This window comes from Acanthamoeba castellanii (assembly GCF_000313135.1).
Source record: "Acanthamoeba castellanii str. Neff unplaced genomic scaffold scf7180000084777, whole genome shotgun sequence".
NCBI classification, from domain to species: domain Eukaryota; phylum Discosea; order Longamoebia; family Acanthamoebidae; genus Acanthamoeba; species Acanthamoeba castellanii.
In genome coordinates, this window is record NW_004457712.1 from 1,001,603 (window position 1) to 1,017,835 (window position 16,233).

The following is a 16,233-nucleotide window of genomic DNA, read 5'->3' on the forward strand; positions in this document are numbered from 1 at the left end:
AAGGAATTTGAGGCCCGGGAACGCATGGCACGTAAACCGTAGAAGAATTTGAGGCTCGGGAACGCAAGGCATGTGATACAACAAAAGAATTTGAGACTCGGGAACGCATGGCACGTAAACCGTAGAAGAATTTGAGGCTCGGAAACGCAAGGCACGTAATGCTGGATAGAAGAATTTGGGCTAGGCAAGGATCGGAGCAACGTAAAACGTTCTGAATTGAAAGAAAAGACTAAAAAACAAAAACAAATCGCAAAGAAGCAAGATGGTGCGGTACTGTTGCCTCTGCACGGACAACCGGGCTATCATCAAGCGGCCCAAGACGGCCGAGATGATCTGCAAGGACTGCTTTTTCCGTGTTTTCGAAGACGAGGTCCATCAGACGGTAATTGAGAACAAGCTCTTCCATCGGGGCGAGCGGGTCGCCATCGCCGCCAGCGGGGGAAAAGGTGCCCCCCCCTTCCCTCCCCAAACAACTACTTCTTTTCTTTTCTACGCCAAGTCCGCGCCTCATGCGCGGCGGAAGCTCATACGCGACGCGACGCAGACTCCACCGTGCTGGCCCACGTGCTGACGACCCTCAACGCGAGGCACGACTACGGGCTCGACCTCTTCCTGCTGTCCATCGACGAGGGCATCACCGGCTACCGAGACGACTCGCTCGAGGTGAGACTCGCCTCCCCTCCTCACCACCACCACCACCGCCCTTGCTCCTCTCTCGCTCTCGCTCTCTCTCTCTCTCTCTCGCTCTCGCTCTCGACGTCGTTGCCTCCCTTTCCTCACCCGCCACCACCCGCCACCTCCACCGACCTCCACCGCCAGACGGTGAAGAGGAACAAGGAGCAGTACCAGCTGCCACTCAAGGTGATCCTCCTCCTCCCTCCTCCTCCCTCCTCCTCCTCGTCGTCGTCGTCCCGAGCCATAGGTTTGCGGCAGGAAACTAGAATTGCAATTGTTTGTGGGCGTAGGCGCAAGTGGCCACAGCTATGGTGGAGCTGACACCAGCATCATCCCCGTGTGCGGCGCGCTCGTGTGCAGATCCTCTCCTATCGGGATCTCTATGGGTGGTCGATGGACGATATCGTGCGCGTGATCGGCCTCCGTAACAACTGTACGTGTGTGTGTGTTGTGTGTGTTGTGTGTGTTGTGTGTGTTGTGTATGTGTGTGTGCCCCGCCGGGCTGCGCACCCGTGATCGATTACGACAATCAATCAATTGACGCGCCTGGTGACCGTATCGACCGTGGCTGACGCTGCCGCCGCGATTCCCACACTACTGCTGTTGAAGGCCACCTTCTGTGGAGTCTTCCGCAGGCAGGCTCTGGATCGCGGCGCGGTGATCATGAAGGCCGACAAAATCGTGACGGGCCACAACGCTGACGACATTGCCGAAACCGTGCTCATGAACCGTACGCGCGGCCTGCTCAGTGAACCCGATGTCTCTCGTTTTGACGAGAATTGCTTTTTCTTTTTTCTGCCGCCGCCGCTGCTGCGCACTCTCTCTCCTCTCTCTCTCTCTCTCCAGTTCTCCGGGGTGACTCGTCCCGGCTGCGGCGATGCGTGGACATCATGACGGGCAGCAAGGGCACGCTGCCCCGGTGTAAGCCTTTCAAGTACACCTACGAGAAGGAGATCGTCATGTACGATCGACCCACCACCACCAGCACCACCACCACCACCACCTTAATGTCATTCGATTCGCCGACACTCAAGGCGCGGCGCCGTTGTTTCGCCTCCTAACGCCTGGGAGAGGGTCGTCGTGGTGGTGGTCCTTACCTACGTAGGTACGCCTACTTCAAGAAGCTGGACTACTTCTCCACCGAGTGCATCTACTCGCCCAACGCGTACCGGGGCTTCGCGCGCGAGTTCCTCAAGGACCTCGAGCGGATTCGACCCAGCGCCATTCTCGGTGCGAGGCACCTCGTCTTCGTGTGCGTGTGCGTGTGCGTGTCACTCGTGCGAGTGGCCACTCACTGTTGCGTGTGTTGTCCGCGGGCATTCATTCAGATATCATCCACTCGGGCGAGAACATGCACCTCAGCACGGAGACCAAGGACAAGATGCCCACCGTGGGCAAGTGCGCGCGCTGCGGGTACATCTCCAGCCAGAAGCTCTGCAAGGCGTGCGTGCTCCTCGAAGGACTCAACAAGGGCCGTCCAAAGGTCGACATCAGCGAGGCCGAGGCCATCCTGCCGGCCGCAAGAGAATCGAATGCCCAGAGCTAAGAGATTGCGCGTACGTTCGAAATAAAATACCAAATGTAAAACGAAACGATATGAAAACCAAATCTGTGTGCGAAACGAAACGATATGAAAACCAAAATGAAGCTGAAACGAAATGCTAAACGAAACGAAACGACCTGAAAACCAAACCAAATGAATCAGAAACGAAATGCGAAATGAGATGAAAACGAAACCTTTTCGTTTTTCGTGTCATTTACGCCTGAAGCGGCGATGCCGGCCGATTGTTTCGAACACGGCACAGGCCATGGTGCCTCCCTCCCCCAATCGATGGTCACGTTGCCGGCCACGAGCGCGCACACGGTAGCGACCTCGAGGCGCGCGCGAGAAGGGCGCTGAAATTGACACGCTGCTGCCCAGGAGACGCAGCGAGGGCAGGCCCACGGTGATTCCCGCGCGCGGTGGCCACCGGCGCGCTCAGGGTACCCGAGAGGTCGTGGCTCGAGCGTGGCGTCGGGAGGAGGGGTTTACCCATGACGAGAGCGATGGGATCACCAGCCACCAGCAGCCACCACCACCACCGTGCCGTCCATGCGTAGTGCTGGGCCGGCGAGAGGATGATCTTCTTGCCCCCCCCCCATGCCTGGAGGATGAGGTTGCCGCCGCCCCCTGACGTAGCCGCCGCCGCCGCCGCTGTACCAGTAGAAGCTGCCGGCCACGATGACATCGCCATCGAGGGTGAGCGAGGTGCCGTCATCGACTCGAGGGTGATGGCCAGGAAGATCGAGAGTGGGAGCAGCAGCAGCAGCAGAAGTTGCGCGCGCCCGACACTTCGAAGTCGGGGGGTGCCCATGCTGCGGTGCATCTTGCTGTCCTTGATCACGTTCCCGGTACCGCCACGGTGTTCGATGTGTTGCCGCTGCTGCTCTGGACATGATCGCGGTCCTGCTGCTGCATGCAGCCTCCACCCATGTTCTTGAATCGACCTTGAAGCGCTGCGAGCCGGCGGTGAACTCTCATGGCGACATGGCGGCGGCATTGGCCGTGTGTGGATGAGGCCCGTGTGGGGTGCCCGCCCACAGTGAAGAGCGCGCGGCTGCCACCTCGCTCGCGTTGGCGTTGTTGGCGTAGCCGCCAGCAAAGGTCAACGTGATGTTGAGCGCGGCGACTCCGTCCGTCGAACCCTTGGTTGGCGACAGTGAACTTGCACCACCAGTGAAGGTGGCGCTACCCAGCACGACCTGACGCTGCGCGCCAGCGTTGCTGAGCGGATCCGCAAAGGTGGACCAAGCTGCAGGTCTGCGCGCGCGGTGGTGAAGGTGGCCAGCGCGCCGCCGGTGACCTCCAGAGGTTTTTGCCGCCCGAGAGGGCCGATCCATCAGCGAGCTGCACCGTGGTGGTGTTGGTGGTGTTGGCGGCGACGCGGAGCAGGCCAGTGCACCGGTGGCACCTGGAGCCCAGCGTTGTAGTGCAGCGTGCCGCCACCGCCGCCGCCGAGTGCAAGCACGCCCAATGGCGGTGTAGAGGTGGACTACGAACACGTTGACGGTCGCAGTCGCGGACGCGGCGCCCACTGTGTTGAGATCTGGCTGTAGTTGACGAGCCTGCCGTGTCGTTGACGCCAATCAGGGTCCCGGCCAACTCAAGCCTGAGTGTCGCCGACTTGCATCTTTTCCTCTGCTGGAAGAAGCCTCAGCCAAGGGAAACTTTGGGGCGGCGGTGGGGGGAGGCAGCAGTGCAGCGCGGCGAGGTGAGCATGTGCGTGCGTGCGTGCGTGTGTACCCATCCAGACCTGCTCTTGAACTCCTGGCCATCTGGGCAGATGAGGCGCCTGTTCCTCCGCCCCACCTGTGCGCAGCGACATCACGCCAGCGCCGTTGAGCGCCCGCCACACCACCACCTGCTGCTGCCACCAAGAGCCACCATCATGGGCGCGAGGGAGAGGGGAGAGTGCGGTTACCTTCCACTCCCGGCCCACGCGATGATCCTTTTTGTAGCGGCCCATGTATGTGGCTCCATTCCTGTACTCGCGGTGGCCAAACCTGTGAGCCTGGTGGGTGATGCGGTGGCGGTGGTGTGTCAGATGAGGGAAGAAGAAGAAGAAGAACCAGTGAAGCGTGCTATGGGGACGGGGAGGGGGACGGGGACGGGGAACCTTCGTCTGCTGGAAGGGCGGCGGCAGAAGTGTACCTGGTGAGGAGGGTGCTGGGGCCTTCCTGGTGGGGCCGTCATGCCACTCGCCGACGTAGTAGCCGCCGCCTGCGCCACACGAGCTTGCCCTGCCCCGTCCAGGTGTCGTTTTCCCGGCGGCCGTGGGTACCAGGTCCCGTTTGGCCTGCGAGGTGAGCGAGGGGCAGCAGACAGACGCTTCCTCCGAAGCAAGCAGCGCATCAGCTGAAGTGGCGTCAGATGCACTTGCCCTGTACGGTCCGCCCGTAACCGGAACAACGATGAAGGGGGCGGAGAGGAGATCGCCTGTACGTCAGCAAAGCCACAAAAAAAGCCCCATCCACGGCGCGGTACGACGGGAAGAAGGAGGAGGAAGCTCGTACGTGGTCTCCACTACCCTCTCGCTTGCATTCTTTTATCTATTCGGCGGGGCGAAACGCAAATAGAAATTTAAAACGAAACGAAACGAAACGAAAAAAACGATAAAAACGAAATGAAAAATGCAGCGAAACGAAACGAAACGAAACGGAAAAAACGAAAAGAAAATTTAGCGAAACGAAATGCAAACGAAATGAAAATCGAAACGGAAACAATGTTATTTCATTGTTTATTTCGTTTTATCGTTTGCTTTATCGTTTCATTTTCGTTTCGTTTCGTTTCGTTTCGTATTATTTCCTTTCGTTTATTTCGTATTTTGTTTCATTTTTTCGTTTCGTTTCGTTTCGTTTCGTTTCTCATTTCGGTCGCCTCGGTGCCACGCTGGTGCTGCCGTAGCTGCGCTGGCGAACAGCTACTGGTTGGTGTAGGATGATGCTGGGTCCAGGGCGAAGCTGCCGCCCGCACCAGCTCGCAACGTGACCGCGCAGAAATCACCCTCGTCTACGATGACCACCATCCAGGGTGCCGCTGCTGCTGCTGCGGATGTCCACAATAGGTGAGCGGCTGCGTGACGCTGACCTGCGCGTGCGCCGTCGATCGCCATCGGCGTCGAGGTCGCAGATTGACCTGCGCCTGCGGTTGCCACCAGGCCGGTGGTCGGGTGGTGGTGGTGGTGGAAACCTCGCCCGCTGCGAGGGCGCGGTTGACGAGCCGCGTGGCGCCGGCAGATGGTGCTGCTGCCGTTGAAGCGGCGTAGAGGTGGACTACGAACACGTTGACGGTCGCGGTCGCGGACGCGACGCCCACCATGTTGAGATCTGGTCGTAGTTGACGAGCCTGCCGTGTCGTTGACGCCGATCAGGATCCCGGCCGACTCGAGCGCGAGCGAGGGTCGCCGACTGGTTGGTGAGCAGGACGCCCGAGTGGTGGGCAACTAGGCCACGTCGCCGGCGACACCCAGCGCTGGGTCAGGTTGGTCTTCTTCTTCTTCTTGACCATGACGGCGTCGTCGATCGTGAGCGCGCCGATGGTGACGTTGAGGGGTACAGGGCGACATGCCGCTGAAGAGGGCCTGGCCGTAAGCCGTGGTCACGGTGCCCAGCTGGATCCACGTCGGCCCACATGCGGTAGGTGTCTGTGACCGTGAGCAGCAGCGAGACCATGCTGCTGATGCTGCTGCTGCTGACGATGATGATGTCGGAGGTCGACGTGTCGAGCCTTACATCACGGAGAGCTTTTTGTTGCGGGCGTTGGGCATCCAGTCGATGTGGAACACGAGGAGCCCGCCGCCCATCGGATACAGCACCAGCTCCACGCGCGGCACCCCAATCCTGAGCGACGTTGTCTTCGCATCCAGCGCCGACACCGTCGACGGTCCGCTGCACACGACACACGACGCGTCAGGAACAAACTATGAAATGAAATGTGTGCGAAGAGAGAAAGAGAGAGATGGGAGGAGGTACGGGGAGCCGGGCATGGTGGACATGAGAGAAGGGATGCGAATGACGGGAGTGACGGGCCGCCTCGACTGGGAGTGCCGCAGGCTTGCGCTTGCTGGGCGTAGCACCGATGGCGTCATTGTCGTCGTCGGCGCTGTCATATCCTTCTCCTCCTCCAGCTCCTTGTCGTCCTCCGCGTCACCACCGTCTCTGCTGGTAACGTTCGTGCTGCTGGAGCTCTGGTCGCCCTACGTAGGGCGTCGACCAAGACCTGGGCAGCACTCCCCGCGCACTGCCAGCTGTCACTGCCGTCACCGCCGCCGCTGCCGCCGCTCGGCCCGGGCGTGGCCAGGCCGCCGGGCTGGCGGGGGTGCAGCCCGTGAGGCGCTGATGGCGATGGGCGGGAAGGCTGGCATTGAGGTTCCACGTGTGCCGCCCGTGGCCAGGGTGAAGCCCGCGCGCGCGTGCGCGAGAAGTCGAAAAAAGGCCCACTTCGATGTGTTGATGCCGCCGCCGGAGCTGGCCAAGTTTGAGTCAGGCAGTTGTCGACCATCTTAGCGCCAGTACCGGACGAGGCCACCAGAGATGGTGAGTGGCGGGAGGGCGACGACCAAGCCGAGCAGGACCGACTGCCCGCCCGAAGCGACCTGGGAGGTGGCGTCGACGACGAGCTGCAGTTGTTGTAGGCGCCCGAGACGGTGACACTCTTCTCGGCCGGCCAAGAACGACGAGTTGGCGGCGGACCGAACGAGTAGGAGGAGGAGGAGCAGCGAGGAGCAGCGTCGACGCCGACCGAGCCGGCGACGGACGGTGAGGAGACCGCTGTAGAGGAACCGCTGCCGCCGAGGGCCAGGGTGCCTGCCGCTGCTGGAGTCGCGCTGATCGCGGCCTGCTCGTCGAGTCGAGTCGAGTCGAGAGCACGTTGTTGGAGACGCTGAGCGTCACGAGCACAGAGCTGGCCGACTTGGCCATCTGGCCGAAGAGACGAGCAGCTGGCGGCGGTGCGGCGACGGTCTCGGTGGCCATGGCACCGCCTGCGACGGTCGCCTGAACATTCGCCACGTGTGGCATTGGCCGGCACGCGCGAATGACGGCCGAGGTCGAGCCGCGGATGTTACCGGCCACCCAGCTACAGTGTCTTGAGGGAGCACGCCGGTGCTCGCCTTGTCCGCGCGCGGGCGTGTCCGGCGATGAACTGCGACTGACTGACTGGGCGACAACAGTGAGCGCCGAGCAGGCTCCCGCTGTCCTGACTGACGGACCATCAGGCAGGCAGGCAGTTGTCGACTGTCTGGCGTCGGTGCCGGACACGGGGAGGGCGGTGGCCGTGGGCTGGAGGGTGTCACCAGACCAGGACCGGCGAGGGTGCCGCTGGTGAACTGGTGCTGGCCGGCAACGTTGACCGGTTGCTCTGGAGCCCGCGCGCGAGCGAGCCGCCCGACTGGGAGACACTGTAGGAGAGGCTCATCATCTGCTGTGGAGGACCCTGGAGGTCGACGAGGCCGCTGGAGATGGTGAGCGGCGGGAGGGCGACGAGGCTCGCGGGCACCGTGGCGAGCACCAGGCTGCCGCCGCACGGTGACGCTGTCGCGCCCTACGTCACGTTGTTGAGGACGGCCAAGAGCGACGAGTTGGCGGCCGCTCACGGTCGTCGTAGAAGCTGTCGGCGCCGCCGGCACGAGGCCGCCTGCCAAAGTGATGGAGCCAAGCTCATCCACTGAACGTTGCCCGCGTGGTGTTGGGCGTGGCGGCCTGGAGGGCCTTGGGCTCCCGAGTAGCCGCTGAGGGTGAGACGGGTTGTTGTAGTTGGCCTGAACGGTGACGATACTGGACAGCCCAACGCCGCCGCTCCACGCCACCAACGCATTCTTGGCTGAGTCAGTCACGGCGGGCGACGAAGCGCCGGTGCAGCGCCGGAGAGGGTCGCGCCGGCGTCGACGGACCACCGGTGGCAGGGTCCATGCGGAACACACCTTGACGCAGTAGGCCAGGACGAGCAAGCCGGAGCTGGAGAGGGCAAGCGCTTTGCACGGTGGCCGAGGCGGTCAGGGTGACGGGGCCAGTCAGCGCTGACGATGGCCGTGTCGGTGCTGTGGGGGGGGGACGATCGGTCACGGGCTCCTCCGCGAACAAGTTGCCGCTCATGGCCGGGCAGATCCAGGTCACGCTGGTCGCCGCGACGTTCGACGAGCACCCCTGCATCTGGCTCTTGACCGTGCACGGGAGACTTCGGTCGGCGAGGCGTAGGTGATGAGTCTGGTAGGTGTTGGAGGCCTGCGGGCGGACAGGTGATGCCCAGCTCGTGAGAGACCACCGACGGTGGTACGATCAGATCTGCCGCTTCGAAGGAAGCATCCACATGGTCGGTCAAGGTTGGCGCCGATGCTGATGGTCTTGCTGATGTCAGATCGACGAGCCATCGTCGGCCAAGTTGAGCGATCCCACCCGTCGGCGTGTGTTGGCTGGCAAAAAGAAAAATTGGTCGGGGGGATAGACGTGTGTGTGTGTTGTAAGTCAGAGCCATGAACTGGCCACCAAGCTTGGGGACAACAAAAAAGAAAGAAAAAGAAAAAAGAAAAAAGAAACTGAGAAATACTCACCCATAACTTGCGCCCGGTTGCCGTTGGTGCTGAAGGTGCCGGCCATGAGCGAGCGAGTGGGTCGCGGCGGCGGCGTTGGTCAGGGTGCACACACCGGCCAGTGGGCCTGGGACAGGTTGCCGCCGCGCGCATGGTGGTGACGGCCTGCGCCCTGAAGCCACCCAGTTGGTTGGCGCGGTGGGTGCGTGGATGGGCGGGTGTCGAGGCTGCCCCGAGTTGCCGTCCACATTTTGTGCCGGTCGGTAGGTGCTGCTCCACTTGCCCGCCTGGCGGCCGAACACCACGAGCTTGGGGCTGCCGCTGCCGAAGTGGTGGCACTGGTTGTACAAGCACGGGCCGCATGGGTCTGCGCGACGGGTGCCTGAGTGCACACTTGAGTTGTCGAGTGACCATGAACTGCGCGCCCTCGGCTATATAGCCGTACCAGTCGCCGCGGGTCCAGCGTGCGTAGCCAGAGTAACTCGTGCTCAGCCAGCCGGCACTCAGCGCCTGCCATTGGCCCCATGGTGGGCACCTTCACGACGCAGCCCAGCAGGAAGAGTAGGCGTAGCCGCCGCCGCCGCCGCCGCCGCCGTTCGAGGTCGCCATCACCACCACCACCCGTGTGGCTGCCGTAGGCGTTGACCAGGCCGCACCGCAGTGGCGTTGCTCACCGACAACGACGACGATGATGACGACGTGGCCGTCAGCGCTGCAGGTGAGTACGCGCACGTGTGTGTACGAAGAGAAGAGTGGGTCAGGACCGCGGATGAGAAAGCAATTGAAGAGGGGGGGAGGGGAGGCCGTACACTGGCGCGAACCAGCGATTGCGCGAAAAAAAGGCAGTCGGTCGAGAGGTTGAAGAGCAGCTGGCCGTGCGCAGACCGGCGCAGTGCCGCCGGGACCAGCGATGGGGGGGGGTAGAGCTGTCACCGTGGATGATGCCAAAGGTGGTGGTGGTGGTGGTGGTGGGTGCCGCAGTCGCGCGCTCAGGGCGTGGTAGGGGGGGGGATAGATATATCCCCCCCTTGCGTCTTGCTCTCCCCTTGTTCCAAGTGACCCCGTTCACGAGGCGATCTGCCATGCGCTCATTTCCACCTGGAGGAGGTGGTGTTGGTTGGGTCTCACTTAATAATGATAATAATAATAATAATTATAATAATAATTGAAACAGCGCGCGGAGCAGCTGCGTAGGAGGTTGAAGAGAAGGTGTAAAAGTCGAGAAAGTACCAGGACAGTGAAGTTGTGGAGGGTCATGAGCATCTGGCGCCGGGACCTTCGGGCCTTTGCCCTCGAGCAGAGACAGGAGCGTGACGACGGCCTCCCTTCTCTTGAGCTTGTTCACGTCCTTGCTGCGTCCGCCGAACAGGATAAAGTAAGTGGATAAGCAGCGCGTGGGGTTGGGAGTTTGGGGCGGGGGGAAGTCTCACCACCGCGGAAGCGCCAGCACCCGCCGGTGTGTTGGCGCGGACTCGGCGCACCTCAGCGCCGCCTGATTCTCGGCGCACAGGCCTTGAGGTAGCAACACAAAAAAACAAGGGGACTCGAGCCAGGTAAGCACACCAGCATTGTGTAGGAAAGCCACACGTCTCAGGGTCATGTGTACCCCAACTGACAGTATTCGAGGTGCGCGAGGAGGTGAAGCAGAGCTGGGGTGGGGCGATGGCTTGATGTTGGTGGCATCGATCTCGCGCTCCACGGCCTCGGGAGGGTAGGCCGCGGTCTCCGAAATCAAATCGTACGACTCGCTGCTCGTCTCCGTCTGCGGTACCTCAGGTACTTCTGTAGGAGCCCTCGGTCAGCTCGTTGTCGATACCGGTCCTGCACCACCACCACCACCACGACGCGATGACGACGATGATGAGATACTATCATCGCATGCAACACAGGATCTCTCCCGACGGACGTACCCGAACTTGTCGTTCCTGAAGAGGACGGCGTTGGCTCCGGTCCTCTGGTGCTCCTGTGCCCGCTTCCGCTCGAGCAGCCGGAAGTGGAGTGATGCTGCTTTTCTGCAAGGAGGCACCAAAGAGTGAGCCTTTCTCGTGTGTGTGTGTGTGTGTGTGTGTGCCATTGGTGGTGTCGTGTTGTGTGCCGTACCTTTGATTTCGATGATGGATCGCCGGATGCGGGAGCGGATCTCGGGGGGGAAGAAGCCCTCCTCCTCCTGCCCGTTGATGAAGCACTACTGGAGCATGTACCGCCTGCACCTCTTCGTTGCCGCCGTGCAGAATGGCGATACCCAGTTGCAGCGCCTGGTGGCATTCATGTTGCGACGACGATAACAAGTGGAGAATCCGTCACATACATCCACAAAGTCAGTGTCGTGTCGTGTCATGTTGTGTGTGTGTGTGTGTGGTGTGTTGGTGCGTGTTGTACGTACCAGATTGGTGGTGCCCATGTTGTTGAGCTTGTTCTGCATGTTGACCAACGACTGCACGTCCTTGTTCGTGGACTTGAGCGTGTGCGCGAGCGGCTTTTCCAGCAGAATGTTGAGCGTGCGCGTAGCGTCACCCAGGTCAGCTCCTGCTGCGTGCCCGAATCACAGTTCCTGCGTTTTGTTGTGTGTGTGTGTGTGTGTGGTGTGTGTTATTGCGTGTGAATTCTCGCGAGTGAGCAAACAGAGGTCCACGGCCAAATGATTGAATTGGGCAGCACACGCACTTGAGGAGCAGCTCAATAATGAGCTTCTTCGTGAAGGCGTCGAGGTGCTTGCAGAAGATCTGCGCCAAGTTCTGCAGAACTCTCCTGTTCGATGCCGACTATCTTCTTCTCCTTGCTGTGCACGCCGACACGAGGCAGTGAGCCGACCGACAAGCAAGGAAGTGAAAAGCAGAGAAAGAGAAAGAGCTAACGTACAAATACGGGAGATGCCTTGGATGGCCTTCTTCTCCCGCGACGTGTCTACCGCAACGACAGACACCTTGGTCTCCTTCTCCGGAGTCGATTCAATGAGCACGCGCCACTCTTTGGAGGCCTTGTCCAGACACCTGGTACGCCTGGTCGACATATTCAGAATCAGTTCTCTTGTTCCAGTGTTATGTCGTTGGTCGTGTCGTGTCGTTGGTCGTTGGTCGTGTTGCACCTTCTCAGGATCGGTGCTGTGAATGTTGACCTCGGGTCGGTTCACGGCGTCGATACACTTGCCCACCTCCACACGCTGAGCGTGGGTCAGTCCCTTGGCGTAGAAGAGAGGCCGTCCACCATGTAGTCCGCCACCACCACCTTGTGGCGTCTGGTGAGGGAGAGAGCCACTGACTGACAGTCAGCCGGACACGCTCGTCGTGGTGTGCGATGGTGCGGTGGCATGTTGCGTGTTGCGTGTTGCGTGTACAGTTTCTTACTGTTGCGGTGGTGAACCGTACATGGCGGCGTCCTTGCGGTTGTAGTACTTGCCAAAGTAGTTCACAAGGAAGGGGATGATGCCGGTCACTACGTAGTCGAGCGCACCTTTTTCACCACGCTCTCTCTACGATATATAACCGGGAGGGAGGAACCCCATCAGCTCGACTGGCGCACAGTTCGAATGTGTAGGGAATGGCAGCAACCAAGAAGGTGCCTCGATGTGTGTGGTACTAGGTACCCTTGCTGTTGAGCAGGTTGGTGAGGTCGACGAGCTAGAGAGAGCTCCTTGGTGTAGTGCTCCATATGGAAAAGATCGACGTCCACCGCTGAGGAGGGTCCAGCTCGATCGCATTCTTGGGCTTCTTCTGGGCGCGGAAGGTGTACACCTGCTCGCAAAAAGAGAAAAAGTTGAGCCAAAAGTTTGATCGTTTTCTTGATGCTCCGCACCTGGTTCACGCGGGGTTGGCCAGCCGGCGTTTGATCTGGCCCGTAGGAGTAGTAGAGCGACTGGCAACGCACCTCTGCCTTCATCACATGGGCACTCGTGAGAATTGGCCGTCACAACACACACACACACACACGACGCACACTGCACCGCAAAAGAAGTGTAGACATCGGCGCAGATCCGCCGGGAGGGTCCGCTCCAGAATTCTGTCGGACTGCAGGCCGCCCCGAGCTCCGACTCACCCACCAGGAAGTCACTCCACCTACCCGTATGTACCACACGTGTGAGCCACCAAAATAAAAAGATAAAAAGAAATTGGAGAGAGAAAAGAACCATCGATTTGCGGAGGCCTCGTCGATCTTTTTTCCTCCCCGGTGGTCTGGGCTGATCTTGGTGAGATCGGTCGGTATACCGCTGAGCCTGTCACGACACATGTGTGTTAGAATGGTTTTAGCATTGCCCAATCAGGGATGTGTGTGTGTGTGTGTGCAGATGACTCGCCCATACCATCCATGTGCTTGCGCAGGATGATCAGCAGCTCGGGTCAAGTAGTGGCGGTGGTGAGGCGCAGATTGAAGAACATGTCCCATGGAGCGAGCACAGGTTGTACGTGTGGTCTTCATGAAGATCCAGATATGGTGCAGACGATCGTCCTGCTGGAAGAACAGCGGGTTCTGTTCGCCCTCTGTAGTACGAGTAGTAGTAGTTGGAGCGACGTCTCTAGCTTCAAGAATGTTGGGGAATGCTGCGGCAGGAGTTACCGGAAACTTCGGTGGCGGGATCCGAGGAGAGAGCGAGAATGGAGACGATGATGAGGTCCCGCAGCAGCAGCAGCGTGGTCTTCCTCTGGACTGCATATCCAGAACCCGGGAGCTCGAACCGATCCGGTGAGGATGCTTCATGAGCACAACCATCTGTTTGCCAGAGAGAGAGAGAGAGAACTTAAGCCATCGTATCAGAAAGGGTTCGCACGAGGCGCGGCGCACCGAGAAGTTGTAAAGTGGTGGTGGTGGTGGTGGTGGTGGTGGTGGTTCCACCGCGAGCGTCTCAGCTTGTGTTGTGGGTGATGGCGTTGACCGACTGCGGGCGTAGTTGTCGGCCATGTAGTAGTAGTAGCCCACGTACTGTTGCACAAATCGGATCGGGTCCGGCGTGAGTCGCGCGTGCTCGCGTCCTCGAACCCTCCGCCCGCAGCTGTGGCTTCTGCTCCAGGTCGGACCAGACCCGCGTGTAGTTGACGAGCGTGATGGCCTTGTAGGGCTCACGTCCACGTAGAGGTGCTGCATCAGCAGGCCAGAACGAGGCACGCAGCGTGAAGGGCAGGTCCGGGTTGGTCATGCACCGCAGCAGCACCCCAGCGGGCAGGGTCATCACCCGTGAGATCTTGGTGCACGCGAAGCTGTTCCGGCCCTACAACATAGTTGGCAGTTTTCGCGCGTTAACCGGTGCACACACCAAGTGGCCACCAATGAAAGAGAGAGAGAGAGAGGGGAGAGCGGAGGTGTCAATGGTAGGTACCAGGCAGAGGTTGGACAGCAGCTTGACAGTCCTGATGTAAAGTAAATCTGCTTGTCGTCGCGCTTCTCGCCCTCGAGTGCATATGAACTCCTCGATGGGCATCCACGGTTCACGGCTGGAAGGCTGCACCATGACCTCGCCCGTCTCTTCGATCATCTGCCATTCGCGATCGGGCACAATGAGTTGTGTGTGTCGTGTCGTTGGTCGCGTCGCGTCGTTGGTCGCGTCGTGTCGTTGGTCGTTGGTTGTGTTGTTGGTCGTGTTGGTGTTACCTTGATGCTGATGAGCAGGTCGTGGTTCTCGACGATGAGCCGCTCGCAGATAAAGTTCCCGGTTCTTCGTGAGGGGCTCGTCGCTGCCGCAACGACACAGGATGGACAGGAACTTGACTTGTAGCTCGACTCAGGGAGGGAACGCAATAACGATGAGGGAGAAGGAGGAAGAGGGGGGGGAGGAGAAATGTGCGTACCACCTTTGCTGCGGAGGCTGTTGTTGTTGTTGTTGGCGACCTCCCCCCCCCCCTTAATCGCACGCTGCGTTCGGGGTGCGATTAGAGGGTGCTCCGAGTGAAAAAGGAAAGGAAACAGGAAGGAAAGAGAGCAGAGAGAGCAGGGAATAAGACCTTTCCACGGCCCGCGATCGATGAGGGCCGAGCCTCAAGGCGCCTCGGACCCCCACTCACGAGCGCTCCGGTCGGCCGACCCCAAGAACAAAACCCGCTGCACAACCCCTAGAGCAGGGAATAAGATCTGATCTGACGCGATCCCTTAAAAGGGTGGTTTGGTACGGTTTCGTTCCCACGCCGCCCGCAGAGGGGGGGGGTAAAGTAGGGCAGGAATGTTGCGCCTCGCTGACGTGGCATTTTTGGCCATTTTAATAATAATAATAATAATAATAATTCGACCCTTTTTTGGGCTCTTTTTCTTGGTGGAAACGTCGCCTTACCAAAATAATAAACGCGCTGCGCGCGCGCTTTTTTCTATTCTCGGTGTTCCGCCCCGGCGTGGTCTTCGCATTTTATTCTCGTCGTCGTCGTCACGACTGATGATTGATTCTTCTATTGGTAGTACCAACGTGGTAACAACTAGATGATTTTGTTGGCGCATTACCAGCGCGCTGTGAGATCCAGCAGAAGATGCGGGTTTTCCGAATGGCCGGCGCTATCAATGGCCGACGACGACAACAACAAGATGATTAGCGCATTATATATCCCATCAACCCACGAGTGGCGCGCACGCTGTGAGATCCAGCAGAAGATGCGTTTTGGCGACCCTCTATAATGGAGGACGACGACAACAACAAAAGTATGTTTTTTTGCTCATCTCTCTCTCCTCAAACGTCAACAACAAATAAATACATATATATATATATATACTTCTATCCATCTACGCCCAATTGGGGAGGCCTCGCCCCCCTCCTCCTCCTCCTCCTCCTACAGCTACCCTCCGTGTACTCTCCACCCTCGCCAACTTGGCGTGCGTCGCCCGTTGAGTGGTGGTGGTGGTGGTGGTTGGTCTCGTGGTAGTGCTTCATCCCTCCGCCGCAAGGCACTCACACGTTTCTTCTTCTTCGTCGTCGTCGTCATCGTCTTCTTCCTGTTCTTGTTCTTCCCCAGAGTTCGTAGACGCGGCGGGGCTTGTTCCAATGTACATCAATCCCCCCCCCCCGGCTCCTCCTTGCCCTCTCGCACGCACACGCGCTCTTTCAGCGTTTTTCTCCTTCTCTCGTGTTGCGTGTCGCGTGTCGCGTGTGTATTGGATGTTTCGCTTGTCGCGTGTGGTCGTGTTCTTGGTCGAATCGTTGGTTGTCTGTGTTGGATGTGTCGTGTGGTGTGTTGTTGGTCGTGTTGTGTTGTGTCGTTGGTCGTGTTGTGTCGTTGGTCGTGGCGTGTCGTGTCGTGGGTCGTGGGTCGTTGGGGTCATGTCGTGTTGTGTCAGGCACTGACGGCGTTTGAGTTCTTCTGCTCAGGCGACGCGGAGATGGCGGTGCGGCAGCACGACCGCAAGACCGAGGCGGAGGAGCTCAGCAAGACGCTTGCCGCGCAGCTCGATATCAAGGACCTCAACATCACCGCGCTCCGCGAGAGCAACAAGGCCAAGGTACACCCCTCGTTTCCCCACCCCCCCCACTGTGTGTCGTGTGTGTGCGTCGTGTGGCGTGTCATTGGTCATGTTTCACTTGCCG

The 16,233-nt window shown here is 59.7% G+C and overlaps 3 protein-coding genes and 2 pseudogenes across 3 annotated transcripts; 1 reads left to right on the forward strand and 4 right to left on the reverse strand.

Annotated features, from left to right (window-relative positions):
* Positions 1-262: 262 nt before the first annotated feature.
* ACA1_293910 lies at positions 263-2,221 on the forward strand (annotated as a pseudogene).
* Positions 2,222-3,818: 1,597 nt separating this feature from the next.
* On the reverse strand, positions 3,819-4,408 carry ACA1_293920 (uncharacterized protein; the record flags this gene model as incomplete). Its single annotated transcript, XM_004368119.1, has 4 exons — positions 3,819-3,856; positions 3,959-4,024; positions 4,137-4,197; positions 4,367-4,408. 4 exons carry the CDS (start codon positions 4,406-4,408, stop codon positions 3,819-3,821), a joined length of 207 nt encoding a protein of 68 aa, XP_004368176.1.
* A 727-nt stretch (positions 4,409-5,135) lies between these two features.
* ACA1_293930 (uncharacterized protein) lies at positions 5,136-5,533 on the reverse strand (the record flags this gene model as incomplete). The annotated part of the gene is given in 2 exon segments (XM_004368120.1): positions 5,136-5,260; positions 5,275-5,533. The coding sequence occupies 2 exon segments, from the start codon at positions 5,531-5,533 to the stop codon at positions 5,136-5,138; spliced, it is 384 nt and encodes a 127-aa protein (XP_004368177.1).
* A 409-nt stretch (positions 5,534-5,942) lies between these two features.
* Positions 5,943-6,302, reverse strand: ACA1_293940 (uncharacterized protein; the record flags this gene model as incomplete). Its single annotated transcript, XM_004368121.1, has 2 exons — positions 5,943-6,102; positions 6,187-6,302. 2 exons carry the CDS (start codon positions 6,300-6,302, stop codon positions 5,943-5,945), a joined length of 276 nt encoding a protein of 91 aa, XP_004368178.1.
* Positions 6,303-9,278: 2,976 nt separating this feature from the next.
* On the reverse strand, positions 9,279-14,205 carry ACA1_293950 (annotated as a pseudogene).
* Between the last annotated feature and the right edge of the window lie 2,028 nt (positions 14,206-16,233).